The sequence below is a fragment of the Rosa chinensis genome, chromosome 5, assembly GCF_002994745.2.
Source record: "Rosa chinensis cultivar Old Blush chromosome 5, RchiOBHm-V2, whole genome shotgun sequence".
Classification (NCBI taxonomy): domain Eukaryota; kingdom Viridiplantae; phylum Streptophyta; class Magnoliopsida; order Rosales; family Rosaceae; genus Rosa; species Rosa chinensis.
In genome coordinates this window covers 76,758,172-76,776,652 of record NC_037092.1, presented here as the reverse complement: position 1 = coordinate 76,776,652, position 18,481 = coordinate 76,758,172, and the positions used below count along the sequence as shown (strand labels likewise).

At 38.9% G+C, this 18,481-nt stretch overlaps 1 protein-coding gene across 1 annotated transcript; it reads right to left on the bottom strand.

Annotated features, from left to right (window-relative positions):
* Window positions 1-4,590: 4,590 nt before the first annotated feature.
* On the bottom strand, window positions 4,591-5,882 carry LOC112167704 (protein LIGHT-DEPENDENT SHORT HYPOCOTYLS 6). The gene has a single exon (XM_024304752.2). It carries the CDS (start codon window positions 5,458-5,460, stop codon window positions 4,768-4,770), a length of 693 nt encoding a protein of 230 aa, XP_024160520.1. The 5' UTR covers window positions 5,461-5,882; the 3' UTR covers window positions 4,591-4,767.
* Between the last annotated feature and the right edge of the window lie 12,599 nt (window positions 5,883-18,481).

The window sequence follows — 18,481 nt, the reverse complement described above, 5'->3', positions numbered from 1 at the left end:
GGTCTCAGTTGCTAGGAGTGCAGAGTGGATGAAGGAGCTCAGAGATCTGAGCACGGTGTTGCAATCCAAGGTGAGAGAGGTTACAGAGGCCAAACATGGACGACGTCTCTGAGAAGATTCAGCCTTCCATCTCGGGTGGGCGATGGGACCAGATTGGGTGTGCCCGAATCTTGGGTGGATTTGATGGTGGCGAGCACTACAATGGTGATGGTATCGAATATGTCTTCCCTTGATGTGGATGGTACTGGTAGCTTGAACACTAGTAGGTGTTGCGGTAGTAGTGGTAGGTACAGCGACATTGGTGGTTGTTCAAGCGGTGGATGTGTCATTTGTGGCGGTGTTGATCCTGAGGCTTAGGAAAACAATACTGATGGTATGGTCAACATAGTCGTTAGTGGTGGCTGCGGGAGGGAGTAGTTGATTGCTAGGGTTTCTGCAACCTTGGACTATTGGACTCCATCTTGGATTGTTGGGCTTAGGCTGGACTGGACTGTTTTGGGTCTACAAGGCCCGTAAGGCCTTTTTCCTTATTTTATGTTATATTTTAGGTTTATTCATCATTCCCTCTTATTTGAAGGAAGCTATGACTACTAGTAATATTTAATTTTAGTTTGGGTCGCAAAATCTAGTGCTCGATTGAAACATTTATTTAAACAGTTTTTTTTTTTAACCAAAGAAATTCATTCATAAAATGGGATCTACCCTAATTGTTTACAATTGTGCTTCAGTAACTCCAGAATTAGAGCTGGAGGTTGGGTCTGCCAAACACAGGCATTTCCCGCGTCATAGACCGAGTTTGCTAGACAGTGAGCAACTCTATTACAAACCCTTGATGTATGCTTCACTACAACATCTCTCCTCTGATGAAGTTCTTGCCTGATGTCATCTAGTAGACCTTCTTAGTACTTAGGTTTTGTTAGAATAATGGGGCGTGGATTTCCTAAAAGGTTGGTGTACTCTAGATTGCGGAGTTTCTATTTGGCTAGAATAGGTTCTTTGTAAGTCCTAAATAACGACTCTTTATTATAGACTCTATTGGGGTGTGTCGTTTGGTACTGCTTGCTAAATTATAAAATTGGATTGACCTCTTTCGTTTCAAAAAAGGTCTTTCATGGAGATGCTCTTAGGTACCATCCTAACCATTTTCATGAAGTTGCTAATCACAAAATTAGCTTTCTATAGAAAATTTGACAAATAGATCAAGGTTCTAGACTCCGAGTCAAACCTTCACATTATTATTCAAACTTTCACTTCAACATGAAAAAAATAAAAATAAATAAATAAATAAAGGAAAAGAAAAAGAGAAAAAAATTCAGTCACTACGTAAATTTTTCTTTTTTTCTTTTATCAAGATTTTATTTCCACAAATGTGAAAAAATCATTAATGTAAGCTATCTATGAGTAAGAACCCTTCTCACTTGCCTAACGCCGCCAGCGGAGTATCTTAGCCATGGAAGCACTTGAGGTTTCCCCAACACCGAGCACTCATGTGCTTGATTCTAGCGAAGTCCACCGTAACCGCGACAAAGGGTAGCACGCTGCCCTTATACCATCATTTCGACAAACAATCATATGGACCTATTTTCTTTCATCAGGATCAAGCGAGCACTGATCGCTGTTTGGGCAAGGTTGTCAGCTCAAGGGATCTAATATGGCTCTAGGATCCCGGTCTTAGATGGTGACTTCACTGCTTCCTTGCAGCTATGTCATTGATGGTGATGGTAGTGGTGTGGGGCTGTGCACACGTGAGGTTGACGACGGAGGATCTGCTCTGTGTCGTGATGGGGTTTGGTGGTCTGCTAGAGTGGTGGTTGATTGCGGCGCTTTTGAGTAGGGCTACGTTAGAGATGCAAAAGCAGTTAGTGCTGATGGCCGCGCGGAGATGGCATGATTGGGTGCCAAACAAAAGTTTGGTGTCCTGATCAAATCTGGCTAACGCTTTGGGCTATTGTTGGGCTCAGATCTGAATCCATTCGATGGGCTAAACCTCTCTAGGGGGGTGGATTTGGGACCCATGCCAGGAGATGCGATGATGTTGTTCAATTCTCCTGTTTTCTTTTCGCTGGGGATGTTGATTTTACTTTCCGGTAGACTGTTCTTTTCTACATTCTATAAAGAGTCTCAGTACATTCACGTTGTGAGTACCACAATTGCGTGCCTTGGCGAGCAGTGCATTTTAGGCTGGGATGAGTCTAGATTTGATTGGTTGGCCGATTTCTTGCATGCCCAGATTTCAGATTCTGATGGTTTGATCTACAAATCTCAAGGTCGTGAAAATAGTTATATTGTTGGTAATTATCTTGAGGAGGCTGAGGATTTATCTACTAGTTTTCCTATAAGTGTTTCAGAGCAGTGTTCTATTGTACATGGACCAGTCATTGGTGTAGTACACCTTCTAATTTGTTCTATTTTAGCTCTAGGATTAAATCTTTCTTGGCCTTTATATATTCCCCATTGGGATGCCCTCTTGAGCGATTTCTATTGCTAGTTCAATGAAATTTCATTTCCTCAAAAAAAATTTTATTTCCACACGTTCCGCCTCTTTTCCCTATTGTGGAACCCACACCCTAACTGGAAATTACACATATATAAAACACAGCAAAAATCGCCCAGGAGAAGGATATGTCAACACGATCTAGGTTGGAGGGGCCGGATGGATGAGATGGAAGAGGTAAAAATGGTGAGATGGGCGGTATGGGGTTGTTGAGATATGGGGCAAATTCAGAAGATTAAGATGAAAAAATTTAGGTGCATGTGTAATCAGAACTTCCATTCGACAAAAAGAAGAAGAGAAAGTAAAAAGATTTATAAAATAAAATTTTTTTTTTTTAAAAAAAAAACAGTACTGTTAGGATTAGGATTATAGTTTTAAGAGAATTTTTTAGATTATAAAACATGTGATGCGTAATATGGAGAGATTGAGAGCGACTACATTCTTTTAATAAAATTAGCTAATCATATTAATTATATCGCTTTTAAGATGTACTTATTACATGAATTATAAGGATTTTTCTTAATTACTTGGCAGAATACCTTATATAATGTGGTAAAATTAATTAGTTAAAGTCTTAAAGAGTGAAATGGAGCAAACAACTAACTCGAGGCAGAGACGTAAAAGGGCAAATAGTTGGGGAAAAGAGGGACAAAATATCGCAACAGTAGTGATTCTTGAAAAAGCTAGAAAGTGAAAGCACCCTGCAAAGTGCACAAGGATGTCAATAATGTTCATAAATAAGAAAAAGAAAAGGTCAAGGAATAGCAAAATGAAGCAAACAAAAAGACCAGAGATTGATAAATAAAAAATACTATAATTTAATTTTACCAGCTTCATGAATTAATAGGACAATAAATGTAGCATGATGACATTTCAATTGGATATGGAGTACTACTGCTAATTTAATGAAATCCAGAAATGAGTTTTTGTTTCTGAGTGACTAGTGCCGGGTGGGTAGTCTCTGCTATTATAACAAATTGGTATATAATAGTTTGCAAAGATATGTATAAATAAATATGGAAGCAAAAAAGGGTTGGCTGGTGGTCGTTTTCACACTGAGGTGGAGTTTACTCCAAATATAAAATAAGAGCAAGCAAGCAATCACATAAGGTTTTTCTCCTCCTCCCCATCATCCTAGCTTGTTTGTTTGTTTGTTTTCACTTTTCAGAGAGCGAGAAACAAACGTTGTTTTCAGGAAGAACAATGAAACAGAGAGCAGGCTACTCAATCTGAAAGAATTAAAACGATCCAGATTACAAATACCAAGAAACCAAAACCCGAAGAATTAATGTTACATATCTGAGTCTGAGAAACAAAATCTGAGATTCAAAGATGGAGAACACCTGAAACTGTGAGTGTAAGAAATGAAGTGAATCAGAAGCGCACGTGGGGGTTTTAGAGTGACAAAAGAAAATCGGGGACCAGATGAACCAACCCTATGCTCAGTAAATAGGGTTGTGACCCTCCACAGTCCGCACTGATATACTTGCTATATAAACCAAACGAGTAACAACAGTAGTTTGCAGATGGGGATATAAATAATTGAGGAGATCCAATATATTAAATGAACCTCAATGATATTGTAAATTGGGTTGTTTAAGTAAGGGGTATCACTATCAATTTACATCAGTTATGATGTGTTGGTTTAGTCATGAGCTTTGTCTTTGAAGGAGGCTAGGAGGAGGGTTTTTGTATGATATATATTGCACTCAGTTGGGGTTAATGACTCTAGATTCCAGGACGTCTTATACTCCGGAATATCATAAAATTCTCGTTGAAATAAAGCAAATCTAAAACTTTATTAATCGTTTCAAGGACTATTGCGCTGTGTAGTTGTATATCTGCAATCTGTCTCATGTGAAGAAATCTAAATATAAATCATAATAGTAATGGTTTTCACTCGACGGGACTGCAAATTTCCCAGAATTATTATCAATTATAATAGCAACATAGTTAGAGCTTTGAAACTGTAGCAACAAATCAGCGAAATAAGTTTTGCAATGAGCATAATAACGGCCCTATTGTTCCTCCTACGGGGAGAAGATCGAACCTACACTTAGCCTTTCGGGGAATTTCCATCGAACATGCAATAGATGTCTGGGTAATCCGATCTTCAAAAGATCGAAATTAATTTCTAAAATTTTCGTTCATTTGGGTCGATCCAATTATCATCAGAGAATCGCCTTGATATACATACCTCATAATCACATTTTTAAACGGGGAATAATATTTTTTAAGGAAAAAAAAAAAAAAGGAGAGAAAATTAGTGGAACCTATACTGCCGCAGTAGTAGTTGTAACAGCTGCAGGAGCAGCAGCAGCAGTAGATTGACCAGTTGGAGCACCGTCACCTCCGCCAGCGGCAGCATCGCCGCCTTGTTGAGCAGCACTACTGGAACCCACCGACACATTCCCGGCCACCGTAACGGTACTTGGCCGTTTCCGCTTCTTTTTCTCGTAGGGAATACCCCTGGCCTTGGCCTGACCCTCCCTGACCTCCCTCAAGTAGATTCTCACCGCGCGTGCCCCGAACGGGTTCGACTCGGGCCGTCCGCCGTTCTCCTCGTAGGCCGCCCTCAGCCGTCCGATGAGCGCGTCGAGGCTACCCCACGCCTGCTTGAGTGGGCAGGCGCACGGCGCCGGAGGATTCGGATGACCGAAATATGGACACCCCGAATTGTGCACCTTAGTCTTCCCGAACTGATCGAGGTACTTGAGGAACTCGATCACGTGGGCCCCGCTGCACCGCGCCAACGTCAGTGGCGGCTTGTGGTTCTTCAGGTACTGCAGGAACGTGTTCCAGTCTCGCCGCTTCTGCGACTCGTAACGGCTCGGCGGAGCTGGAGATGACGAAGCCGAAGCCGAAGCCGAAGCCGAAGCTGTCGTTGTGGCGGACCCGGTTGCGGCGGGTGGAGCCTCGCCTCCGACGCTATTAGGGTCGGATGGTCCACCGGAAGCTGAATCCATCAAGAAGAACAGGGACTACACAATGATTCTGTTTTGTTTAGCAATTGGGTATGTATCTGTGGGCTAGCTAGCTCTCTAAGAATATAAGCTATATATTTATATATGTGTAGCTAGCTCTCTCTCCCTTCCTCCATGTGAAATGAGAATTGGGAGCTTCAGGGGGGAGGGGTGAGTTACTGTGGATTTTTCACGGGAAAAGTTCTTTGAGTTTTTTGTTTTTGTTTTTGTTTTGTGTTTGAGAAATAGAGGGTTTTAGAGAGAGAAAGCTAAGAAATGGGTTTTAGAGAGAGAGAGAGAGAGAGAGAGAGAGAGAGAGAGGGAAGAAAGAGGGGAGCGTTTGGTGATGGGACGTGAAAAGTATGGATGAATGAATATGATGAATGAGACTCTCACTCTCATCTAAGAAAACGAAAGAGAGAGAGAGAGGGAGTGAAGGGGAGGGTTTGTGTAGTGAGATCGAGGGGTATAGATAGAAGGAGCTGAAGAAGGAAGGTGGTATTCACAAATATTTTCACATGGTGGCCCCAATGGAAGTGACATATTTACTATTCAACTCCCTAATCCCTATCTGCAGTAGCAATCCATTACCCTTTTTTTACCACTTTCCATTTATACTCACCACAGGGCGCTTATTCACTAAACTACACCTCATTTTAACTTTTACTTTCTTTTTTTTTTACCGCACAAAAGAAAAAATTAATTATTATCTTTGTTCATGCAGCTTAATTCTGGAGCTAAGATTAATAGTTAACGGGCATTAAGGGCAACTCCAACCATAGGATTTAAAACTAGATTTTGTTGAATTATAAGACTTTTCATTTCCAACAATATTTTTTAGGGGGAGTTGGTCCTAAAATTATAGGACTTGGGCTCATCCCAAGTCTCATATTTGAGACTTTTCCAAGACCAAGACTCGGATACTGTTCATAGGGCCCAGCAAATGGGTTATTATTTGTTTTTACTCAAATTGACCTTATTTAATCTGACGGCTCAGATTTAAGGAAAAAAAGTGATCAATGACTCTTATTAAATCAAGGGTTATTATTTCTATTTTGTTCCAAATTTTTTTTAAAATTACCAGAAAATTGAGGGAAAAAAAAATATATACCTATTGGAACAGTAAATTGTGGGAAATTCTATAAATATCAACCCATTCTTTTCTATTTCCTCACACCAAATATCCTCCATCTCCTTCACAATTGTTTACCTTATTTAACTATATTAACATACTTTTAATATAATATTCATCAACATTACACTCATATTATATTTAATCAAGAATAGTGAAAATAGCACCCATATAGCACCTCATTGTTGAAGATGAGAATTAAGTCATACATGAATAATGCAACAAGGGGGTGCTAAAATGAGAATAGCACCCCCAAATAGAGCCTATGGTTGGAGTTGCCCTAAGAGTAAAATTTGGACAACGTTATTCGTCGCACCGTTAATGATTTTTTTTGCACTAATTCACTGTTTTTATCATACTTGCAATTTTGTAGATAAAACTATCATAATGATGTTTTTTTATTCGTACTACTACATGAAGCCTCACTAAAAACGTCAACAACATCCTTTTTGTATTTCTTTATAGGTGGTATGGTTTGATTCTTAATTTTTCCTATGTGCTCACTTGAAAAATTCTTGACACTAATGATTTACCTTTCATAAGTTTGACAAAGCCGTTAAGCATTCGTGACGGTGAGGGAGGAAGGAGTGAATCAATAGTTGAGATGTGCCAAATTGACAATTATCATACTTATTATATTGCTAACTTTTTACAAACTATCTATGACTCTAATGTATTATATATGTATGTATTTTTAATTGCACAAGTTTTGTGTACTTATTTATTAACTAAAAAATACATTTTTTTTTGTTTTATAAGTTCGAAGAACCTATCAAATAGTACGTATGTATAAACTAATACAAGATTACACATAAACAATGACCTTTTAAAATGTATGGTTAGAAACGTCATACCAATTTATAAAATGATATAATATATAGTTACCATCATGAATATAACATTTCCCCCTCTATTATGGTTAGGGGGAAAAAAGCCAATGTAATGTAGTAAAGCTCAACATACTCACATAAAATAATGCTAGTGTGACAATGTCACCAAAAAATAGAAAATCTGAATCATTATTAACATGTCCAAATATACATGATTGCGTGTTTGCAACATCCAAGTTTGGTGCGTGTGATTACTGCACTGGCTTGAAGTGGATGGCAATGAATTGGAGTCTCAGTAAGGTCAATCATTCAGGCCATTTAAGGACAGAAATGGAAAACCCACTAATTAAAAGGAGATTATGATGATATGGTTGCCCCATTAATTACAAGTGCTAGCCTAATCTTTGCTTCACACATCTGCTTCCAGTCTTCCACACATTATCTTGTACCCGGGAATATAAATGTGTTAAGAGCAACTCCAACAGTTTTCCTATAATTTTTGTATTATAGAGAAGCAAAAGTTAAACCTTTAGCCTATTGTTCTTCTCCAACTCCAACAAATTCCCTAATTTATAGTAATCTATAAAATCTCCATATTCTTCTTTAAAATTTTGGAGTTTGCTGTAAATATAGGGAATTTGGTTTTCTCTCTCCTCACTTTCCCTAAAATAGAGATAGTTATAGAGAATCTGTTGGAGCAAAAGAGGCTCATTTTTCCCTAAAGTAGAGAAAAATCAAAATATAGGGAATCTGTTGGAGTTGCTCTAACAGTGCCAGGATTAATGGTTAATAGTGCAGAGATCAAGAGGAAATTGGTGACTAAATTGAAAAGGGATTATGATGACCATTTTTATTTATCAAAAAAATTGATTTAATTCTAGAAGCTTAACCTACACTTTTTTTTTTTTTTTTGAAAGAAGGCAGTAGCCAATATATTGATCAAAAGCCAGAATGACCCTTACATACTCTTCCGCTCCCATCTATAGACAGACAAGAAGATGTGTTAGTACCCACAGTGGTACATAGAACTAGGTCACTCACTCGACATTAAATACAGCGAAATAGCATGAATCTTCCATCTGTAGTACTCCGGAAGATTCGCTAGAAGCACAAAAGTGCGTAGCTCCCTAAAACAATTAGGGACTTATTGAAAGTAATAAAATTACTATCCTAGAGTTGGGCTTAGGGCTAAAAAAAACAGGCATAAATAGAAGGCCCAATAGCCCCAAAGAGAAAAGGCCCAATCCATGGCCCAGCAATACTGGAATGATCCAAGCCCAAAAACGTCATCACACCCTCACATCAGGAGATGACATCGCCGCACGACCTCGCCGCCACCGTGCTGTAACCCGTACCGCCACATCCCATGCTGCCTCAGCCTCCGCGACTCGTACCGCCTTGTTGCCATGGTACCACGCCACCTCGACCTAAGCAAACCGGTCCGCACCACTACGAACAAAAAACGATGCAACGCACCAGATCAAAGCCTCCTCGAGCCAAACGTCTAACGTCTGTTCTGGAAACCCACGACGAAGCACCAATACCCACTGTGATTCAGAGACGACGCCAAGAGACTCCAACAAAACCAGCATACTGCAACCACAAGCGGAAACCTCTCTCCCATGAAAGCTCCTGGGCAAATAGCATCAATATCCCGTCCGGCAGCAGACCACGACACGTCGGCGAGGCCAGAGGCTTGCGAAGACGTCCGGCTGCCACCGGACAGGGCTGATCTGCAAGTACACGGACGCCACCGGCCTTAAGAGTTTTCTCACGCTAGAAAGAAAACCTAGGGTTTTTTTTAGTCTCTTAGCTTAACCTACACTATTAGATGCAATCCGGATGAACTTAGTTTCTTATTAAGTAGTACTGTTTTCACGGTCACTAGGGTCTCACATGAGTGTCTTGACATGTATTGTAAGTATATTGTATGTTATGTTACAAGTTATTTATTTTCGACACTCGATTGGAAATGGGTATGAGGTTTTTATATAAAATCTCGATCTTAATATACATAGTTCTATGTCTCACAATTCAATAAATAACTCTTTACTTTTATGATGATGTAAGATTTTACAAACTAAAATTTAAGTCATATCTTTTCAGCGTGTATAATTAATCAAATAGCTGTTTTTATGATATATTGAAATTTTCAATTATAGGAGGGTGGAGGGTTACAACAAAATGATAAAGTAATCTGAGGTTCACATCCAAAACCAATTAGCAATGGATGAAGTGGCCCAAACTCTTATAAACCCATAAGTAAGGTCCTATTTTTCCCATGTGGGATAAATATATTCTTAACACGCCCCCACATGTGTGGCGAATTTTCAAACCATACACGTTGACAACTTTGGTTGACTGGGAGCTCGTGTGGCCGTGAGGTATGCACACGTCGGTAACCTGCTCTGATACCATGATAAAGTAATTTGGAGTTTACATCCAAAACCAATTGGCAATGGATGGAATGACCCAAACACTTATCTTTTTCATCATTTTTTAAAAGAGGATAAAAGGGTTTCACTCCTGCCCCCATGATGACTCGAACCCATGACTTCGTACATAGGTAGTGGGTGCTCTAACCACTGAGTGGCCCAAACCCTTATAAACTCATAAGTAATGTCTCATTTTTCCTATGTGAGATGAATATATTCTCAACACAAAACACCATCAATTAACTTCCACAGTTCCATGTTCTTCATGGTAATGTCTTTGGAGTGGTGGTCGTCTTTTTTTTTTTTTTTTTTTTTTTTTTTAAAGGGTAAAGCAGAGTGGTTATTGTATTACAGCACATGAATAACCCTGCGAAAGGTATCCATGCCAAATTAGGGAAGTGTTGCTTCAGTATTAACGTGCCTAACACAAAACACCTGCTAAATTACTTGACAGATTTGACTTGATGAAATGACACTTAACTTCAACCAAATCCTTGACCTCTCTGTTCCCCTCAGATATAGCTACTGATGGATCACTGTGACTACTCCATTAAATCTCCTTGAATTGTCAGGAGAAATAATTGAGTGTGCTGTGCTGAGTCGAGTACTGTACGTATCTCTCTGGTCATTACTTAAAATGAGAAAGAACCAATCTCGAATCGAGAGGTGCACGTATGACTTGTGTAAGTGGTATCACTCGTTATAATTAATACTTGCAGGTTCCAAACATGTATTCATTGCTCGGTGCCCACAATGTTAAGAGGTAAATCTCATGCATGGATTGCCCTCTGGATACTAGAATTTACTCGATCACCAATTATTTATTTATCTATCAATACTATTATTAATAGAAGAGAATTTACTTTTCAAAACTAAAAAATTTGACGAATATAACCCTATAATATTAAAAAACTATTGAAATTGAAATAACCAACAGGGATGATAATGTCAATTTAAAAAAAAAAAATTCCTTAAAATAAAATAAACAATAGCTATTGGTGTATAAAACTGATTTGATTAAGAAACTACCCACTTCCTTATTACCAAAAAACCAAAACACCCACACACGTAGAGTGTGGCACATGCTAGTACAAAAATTATTTGAGCTGGACTCATGGACTGCTGATCTGGTGGATCCGACACTGCATTTCGAGGGGCTCACACCCTTGATTATAGGCCGCGCACTCACAATTTTGCACTTCGTTTCATCAACGTATGATTAATTGTTAATCACATGCAAAATGATTGAAGTTTTGATGATTCTTTAATTCATAATTTTTTTTTATGGTAATGTTTCTCAACATTTTTTCATCAATCCAAAGAACAAAGCTTAATTTCTTCAAAAAAAAAAAAAAAATTAATTGTGAATGAAATATTACTATATTGATTAAATTCAAAAGTTCGGACAATAGTTTATACCTCTAATGGTTGATGTAAAACTAACAGGCAACACAATGAGAAAGACTCGTGAGTCTAAGAATTACGTTTTAGAGACACATCACAGGGTAACCAACCAAAAATTAAGTCCTATATCCTTAGGAGACAAATTTCGTGATTGAAACCAACCAATTTTTGTGAAAACTTATTACACTACATGAAGTATATATTTGCTACTAGAAAGAATATGTAAGGATAGATAAATTTTATTGCGTTGCTTTTTCTATTCAGCGAAAAGAGAATGACAACTTTTTCCCAAGGAATATTGACATCAATATTATTGAAGATCAACGTCAGTTTAATTGAGAGGAGTGTAAATAAATAAATTTGCTCTCTAAATCTTTTCTTTAAAGGAAATGATTATTACATTAATAAATAATAATCAATCAAAGCCGACAGCCATAATAGCCTATACACTAAACAAAACTCATTAAGTAACTCGGCAATAATTGTACAACACTCATTACAAAAATACTGACGCTCACGTACATAAAATTCCTTTCTAGGTTTCCTATGAAAAAGCGGAGGGAGAGAGAACTCTGAGATCCTTCCACTCGTCCAACGGCAATCTGCCGACAGCGCTAGCACTTGCCTTGTTGATGATGAGTTGCTACCGGAAGTAGGGCTGTCAATTCCGACACGATCTGATAATACGACTCGAAACCCGCACGAAATAAAACGGGTTGAACCCGCATAATTAAAAAGCGGGTCGGCCGTTGGTCAACCCGCCATAACCCATTTAATAAATGGGTCGGCCACATGTCAACCCGCCAACAAGAAGTGAACCCGTATAACCCGATTATGCTATACTTATTCTTGAAATTTTGGACGTTGGGAGTATTTGATCATAGATTAGATAATTTGAAATAATTTTCTTTATAATTATTGGATTTACTTATTTATAAATATACAAAATTATTTATATTTTTTGTCTGGTGGAGTTTTTGGTGAATTTAATCAATTTATGCATTTTTTTTAGTTCGCATTATTAACCCTTAAATGTATCATTTTGTCTAACACGACATGACCTATTTGTTAAATGGGTTAAGCAGGTTGGAAACGGGTAACCCGTTTAATAAATAGGTTGGGTTTGAGTTTAAATTTTTGACACAATTATTAAATGGGTTGGGTTTGGATTTGTATCTTGCGATATGACAAATACCTTAACCCGACATGAACCCATTTCGACACGACCCATTGACAGCCTTAACCGGAAGAGAATGGTTTTCTATTGCCCTCTGGCTTTTGGGATCACAGTGCTTGGGATTTGATAGTGAGTGGGTGGTGTTGTTCAGGTTTAATACTCCTCTGTGGTTTGGGCAGTCGCGGACACCGCTTCATGGGACAACGTCGGCAGCGCAGTTTGGTCTTGACTTGGTGGCGGCGATGGCATTTTTTTGAGGATCTATTGGAGGCTTGCGGTGCGGAGCGATCCAAATTCAACAGTATTTGGGTGTGGCTAGTACGTTTAGGGCTTGGTGGTGTCTTCCAATTAGCGGCATTGCAGTGGTGATGGTGTCCTTTAGGCGTGATGGCAGTTGCGTTGGATGTACGCTCCGGTGTGCGTGCGTTTGTTTGCTCAAAGGGGTGGAGGCTAAAATTGGGTCGGGCCAGTCATATTAGGTCTAGGAGCTGTTTTCTTCTTGGGTCGGCTGGATCTAGTTTTTGGTGGATCTAGTGGGTTTTGGCCCAATCTAGTTTTTTAGTTATTTGCCTGTAAATGGATTTGGGTATTTGTCGGCTTAATTCTTAGTTTTTTATGTTGTACACCAATTGATGCCTCTAGGCGACTAGATTTACTTTGAAGGAGAGTTAGGTTGTGAGGGTTTTGGTCTTTTTGTTTTCTTATTTTGTTTGCAATGAGGGTTTACCGATCAAATTGTTTTGGCAGCTTGTATCATCTATGACTTCGATATAATACAATAATTGATGTAATGTGCCTTTTTTATTTATTTTTAGAATCATGTAATGTGCCTTTAAGCCATGAATAAGTAATGAAATTATATTTTCTCAAAAAAAAAAAAAAATACTGACAATCATAAGTTAATTATTCCGGTAAGTAAAAAAACCAAACAAAATAAAATGAACAAGTACTACACTAGCTAGTGTGCTAATTAGAATGAAACATGTAAAATAATTTCGTGTGACTTACATTTCAAAAGGCAGATTCTCCATGAGAAATTAAGAAGGAAAAAAGAAATAAAAAGGCAGAACAAGATCTACAAAATCTGATCCAAATATGATACTTGTGCATTTTTGGTTTAATCCGTGAATTGGAAGAGAGGGGTTTCAACGTTCAGAGCATCATTCAATTAATCTATTTATACCCCATTAATTCAACCCATGACTGATGACCCCATTAACCAAAAAGAGAGAGTGATCGATATATGCATAGTCTTTTAGGAGACCAATTTGACTGGAGATTCTTGAAGTGGGATTACAAGTTGTGATAATTGTGATTCTAATTCTCATTAGCTTAATCTTAAGAAAGGTGGTGGGTATTATTTATGGATGACCCCCGTGACACATTGTCCAGAATCATATCAAACGCAATTTGATTTATTTTAGCTTTTCACATCAATTTTTTATTACTTTTTTTTTTTTTTTTTATCAAAGATGTAGAGCATTAATTTGTTGGCTTTGTGTCTGTAAAAGCATTAAATCTTTCCGTTAAGTTGTTGGAGACCATATGGAATTAGAAAATGGTATACGTGATTCCTAACTCAATAGTTTTTTACTAATTCTCTTTTTTTTTAATCGAAATAGGTCAGCCATTTCATCAAGTTCAGCAAGCAGTTCAAAAACGAAACACCCCTATGGGGTCTACAGAAAGAATCATTCCTCAGAACCTTCCAAAATCCCTATTCTAGAAGAATAAAAATACCACAAAGTCCCCAGTACACCCACCTTTTAGGAAGTCCACACACCATTATTCTAACAAAAACCAAGAAACCTCGAAGCAGACATAAAATTTCAACTAAGGCTCTGATTTTTACGACCCAAAACAAAATTTAAACAGTACTATGAGCCATAAAGGCCCATTAATCCATCCAACAGAGCAATCCAATGAGCCCATAGAAAAGGCCCACAGAATAGTTCAAGGCCCAAGTGGCCCAATCAATCAAGAATTTGGATTGGGGACCGGAAGAAGCAGCAATGTCGCCACACCAACCCCCACCACCTCCATCTCCGCCGCCAATGCTGCCAGTATCAACTCTGTCGTCAACAGCCCAGCCGCTGTCGTCGTCCCCTTCAGCACTATCCAAATCTGTAACGTGAACCATTTGAGTTGCAGACAATCCCAGTAAACTTGCATGTGGGAGTTTCTTAATTCCAACAACTAAACAGAGATGAAACTGAAAGGGGAATCTATCCCAACGGCATTACCTTTCATCTGATCTCTTTTAGCAGAGGGAAATCTAGGTGAAAGTTAACCAAGTAGAAATGATCTTGGGTAATATTGGAAAATCATATGCCACAAACATAAGAATAATATTTAAAAATAAAAAGGGAGTGTGGTTTACAATTTGGAGAGTGCAAATTTCACTCCCTTATTGTAATACTCATTCTAAGTTAAAGTTTAAAAAATATTGACCACTGCGAAACAAAGGGTTATATAATTTTAATTCATTATATGTCATAATATTCTCCCTTGCACTCCAAAATGATACCTGTATTCACCATTATTGGGACTTACTAATATGTAGTGTGAATGACTGAGTTGGTCCTTTGGTTTATTTAAGTTAGATCATGTTGCATAGAGTTATATACTTATGGACAAAATACTGTTTACTCCATATACTTATAGGAAGTCGATGTTTCAGTTCTTGACATTTCAATTTCACCTAAAAAGTCTCTAAACTCTCCAACTTCAACCAATTGGTCCTTACCATCTATTCCCTGTCAAAATCTCCGTTAAATCGCTGACGTGGCGTTTTTTACATGTTGAAATGTCTATTATACCCTCACTTTTTCTCTTTTATATTTATTTTTTTCCTCACTTATATATATATATATATATATATATATTTTACCTCTTCTTCCTGCTCTCCCTCTCTCTCTCTCTCTCCCTCTCTCTCTCTCTCTCTCTCTCTCTCTCTCTCTCTCTCTCTCTCTCTCTCTCTCTCTCTCTCTATCTCTCTTCCTCTTAACCATTGTCAACGACCACCCACCACCACCATCATGACCCACATTCCTTTCGCCGGAGCTTCTACCCCACCACCTCCTCCACAATTTTAAATACCTCCTCGGATCCGCCCACATATCAACACATTCTCTCTCCCTCCTTTCCCCATTCTCATCATGCACTCATAAAACCAGGCTTCACAAAAAAAAAACTCTCTCTCTCTCTCTCTAAAACCCTGAAGACCATGGAGAACAGCTCACCTACATCGGCGGCGAGACCAAGATCCTCGCCGTTGAACACACCATCAAGTTCCCCGCCCTCGTTGCCAGGCTTTCTACCCTCTACAACAGCAACGCATGTCATTCAAGTACCGGCTCCCAGGGGAAGACCTCGACGCCTTGATCTCCATCACCAACGACGACAACCTCAAGCACATGATGCACGAATACGATCGCCTCTACTAGGCTTCCGCTAGGCCCGCCAGGATGACTGTTTCTCTTCTCGGTCAATCACAGCGATAGTTTCAGGTCTAACAGGTCATTGCACCTCCGCTGGAGTATCAAGTCAGATCAGGCCTCGGCCACGACCGGGTCATCTGGTCAAATCCGGTAGTGAGCCCAGTGGAGTTCCAGAAACAACTGCAAGACTTGCAGAGGCTACAATTTGGAGATCAAACTGATCATTAATACCGAAGAAAGGGTGATAATAACCTCATCGGAGAAGGAGGAGGAAGCTACGGTGTCGCCGCCAGTGATTACTACATGCAGAAGCTGCCGGAAAGCTTCCTCTAGTGACGATGCCTCAGCAGATTTCGGCTCCGACAGATTACTGGCTGGAGAAGCATGTAGCGAGCGTCGGATTCCCAGGGATGGTGACAGGAGCACCTGAGCATCTACCGCCACAGCCGCTGAAGTACGTGGAGACGTACGCCGAATCGGCGCCGTATACTCAGGTGGCATATGATAGCATAACGGGTATTGAAAATTTTGGAGGAGGTGGTGGGGCAAAAGCGTCGGCGAGAGGAATGAGGGTTGTGATGGTGGTGGTGGGTGGTCGTTGACAACGGTTAAGGGAAGAGAGAGAGAGAGAGAGAGAGAGAGAGAGAGAGAGAGAGAGAGAGAGAGTTAGAAGAAGAGGTAAAAATATATATATATATATATATATAAGTGAGGAAAAAATAAATATAAAAGAAAAAAAGTGAGGGTATAATAGACATTTCAGCATGTAAAAAATGCCACGTCAACAATTTAAATGAGATTTTGACGGGGAATGGACGGCAAGGACCAATTAGTTGAAATTGGAGAATTTAGGGACTTTTTAGGTGAAATTGAAATGTCAGAAACTGAAACATTAACTCCCTATAAATATAGGGAGTAAACAATATTTTGTCCTATACTTATATATGCAATTTTAATGGCGTGTCACAATTTAGGTTCACAACCCACTTGGTTGTGCAATGTTACTACTACTTAGAGACACGCATCAATACTGAGGATAAAGTATTTATTTGTATTACTATATTTAAGAGGAATAATGTTACGCCCCGTATTTAGATTTACCTGTTTACCGTTTATTTAGACAGTAAACATTTAAAATCTTTACTTTTTTACTTTCATTTTGAACTTTTAGGAGCTCTAAATGTTGACTTTTTCTATGATTCACTTTGTGAACAACTTCCTTTTGCAAAGTTGTAGAGTCTGACCGAGTCCGTGGACGCGCGACACGCAAAAATTAGAGTTCGTATGAAGAAGTTACGGTATGAAAAGTAGAAGTTACTATTTCAAGAAACCTACTATTGATACGCTAAAAGCAAGCGTATAAGTTAACCCTAAAATGTCATCGTTAGTATACGGTAAATAGGGATCGTTCTAATCCTGGGATTGAGGGTACACCTGTCATTGTAAAATAATTAAAGAATTAATACAAATATAAAATATAATTGTAATGCCCCGTACCTTAAATTTTTTTTTACTAGTTACATCTACCAGTTTTGACCAAGGAGTTGACTTTCTATTTTGTCTGTTAAGTTGGGAATTGCCTTAAGAATGTCGTAGTATACAAAAAATCGAGTTCGTGGTTACGTAGTTTGTGTTAATTGGAGTTTTTACGGGAAAGTTTTGACCAAAAAGGAAAGTTACTATTCCTAGTTGTTGTTTTAAATAAGTTTCTATTATTGGAAGGAGGAAAGAGCAAGTCAAGCAGCCCCAAATCGGGACAGACCCGACCCCCCTCCCCTTTTCTTCTTCTTTTCGCCGCTGAGCTTCTTCCGGCGAATTCGACCCCGTCCGGCCACCCCAGCGCGCACCGCTCACCATGGCATGATCCTCTCTCCCTCCTTTTCCTAGATATGTAAGTTTTTCACCTTGGGTATCCTGGGTTTTTGAGTTTCGAAGAGAATTGTAGAAATGGGGAAAACCGGAGTTTGGCTCCGATCCTCTGTTTTTCGGATTCCTTTGGGGTTTTGGTTGCTGGGGCGACGCTAATCCTCATCCCTAACTTCTTGCAGCTTGTGTTGGCCTGTGGAGGGAGAATCGAAGGTGAAGGAGATCGTGAACAATAGCAGACGAGTTCTTGACTTGGGGTTTGATTTTTCCGGCTATTTCTGCTTGATTTTGGTTTTTGTTGCAGGTATAGAAATTGTTGGGTGTGTTGTGGAGCTGATTGTGAGCTAAATGGGTTGACCGGAATTGGGTTTAATCTTTGAGTTTTGTGTTAGAATTGAAGTTGTTTGGATAGTGAGATTCCTTGGAATTTTGATGTTGGAAGTGGTTGTTTTGAGTATTGTGGATTATAATTTTTTATAGGTTAAATCTCTTGGTGAAATAATTTAGTGTTGGTTTTGATTTCTGAATTTTTATGGTCCAAAACTCTTGGTTAAATGTTCTTGGTTATAGTTTCGTATTGAATTAATGTGTTGGAAAGTTGGAGAAGTGATTGTGGATTGAAAAGGAAAATTAAGAGAGAACTTGGAAATTTTGTGAAGGAATTATTTTATAATTTGGTGGTTAAATTATGGTTGAGTTGTTAAAGAGTTTTGAGGGCATTGAAATTGTAAGGAATTCCG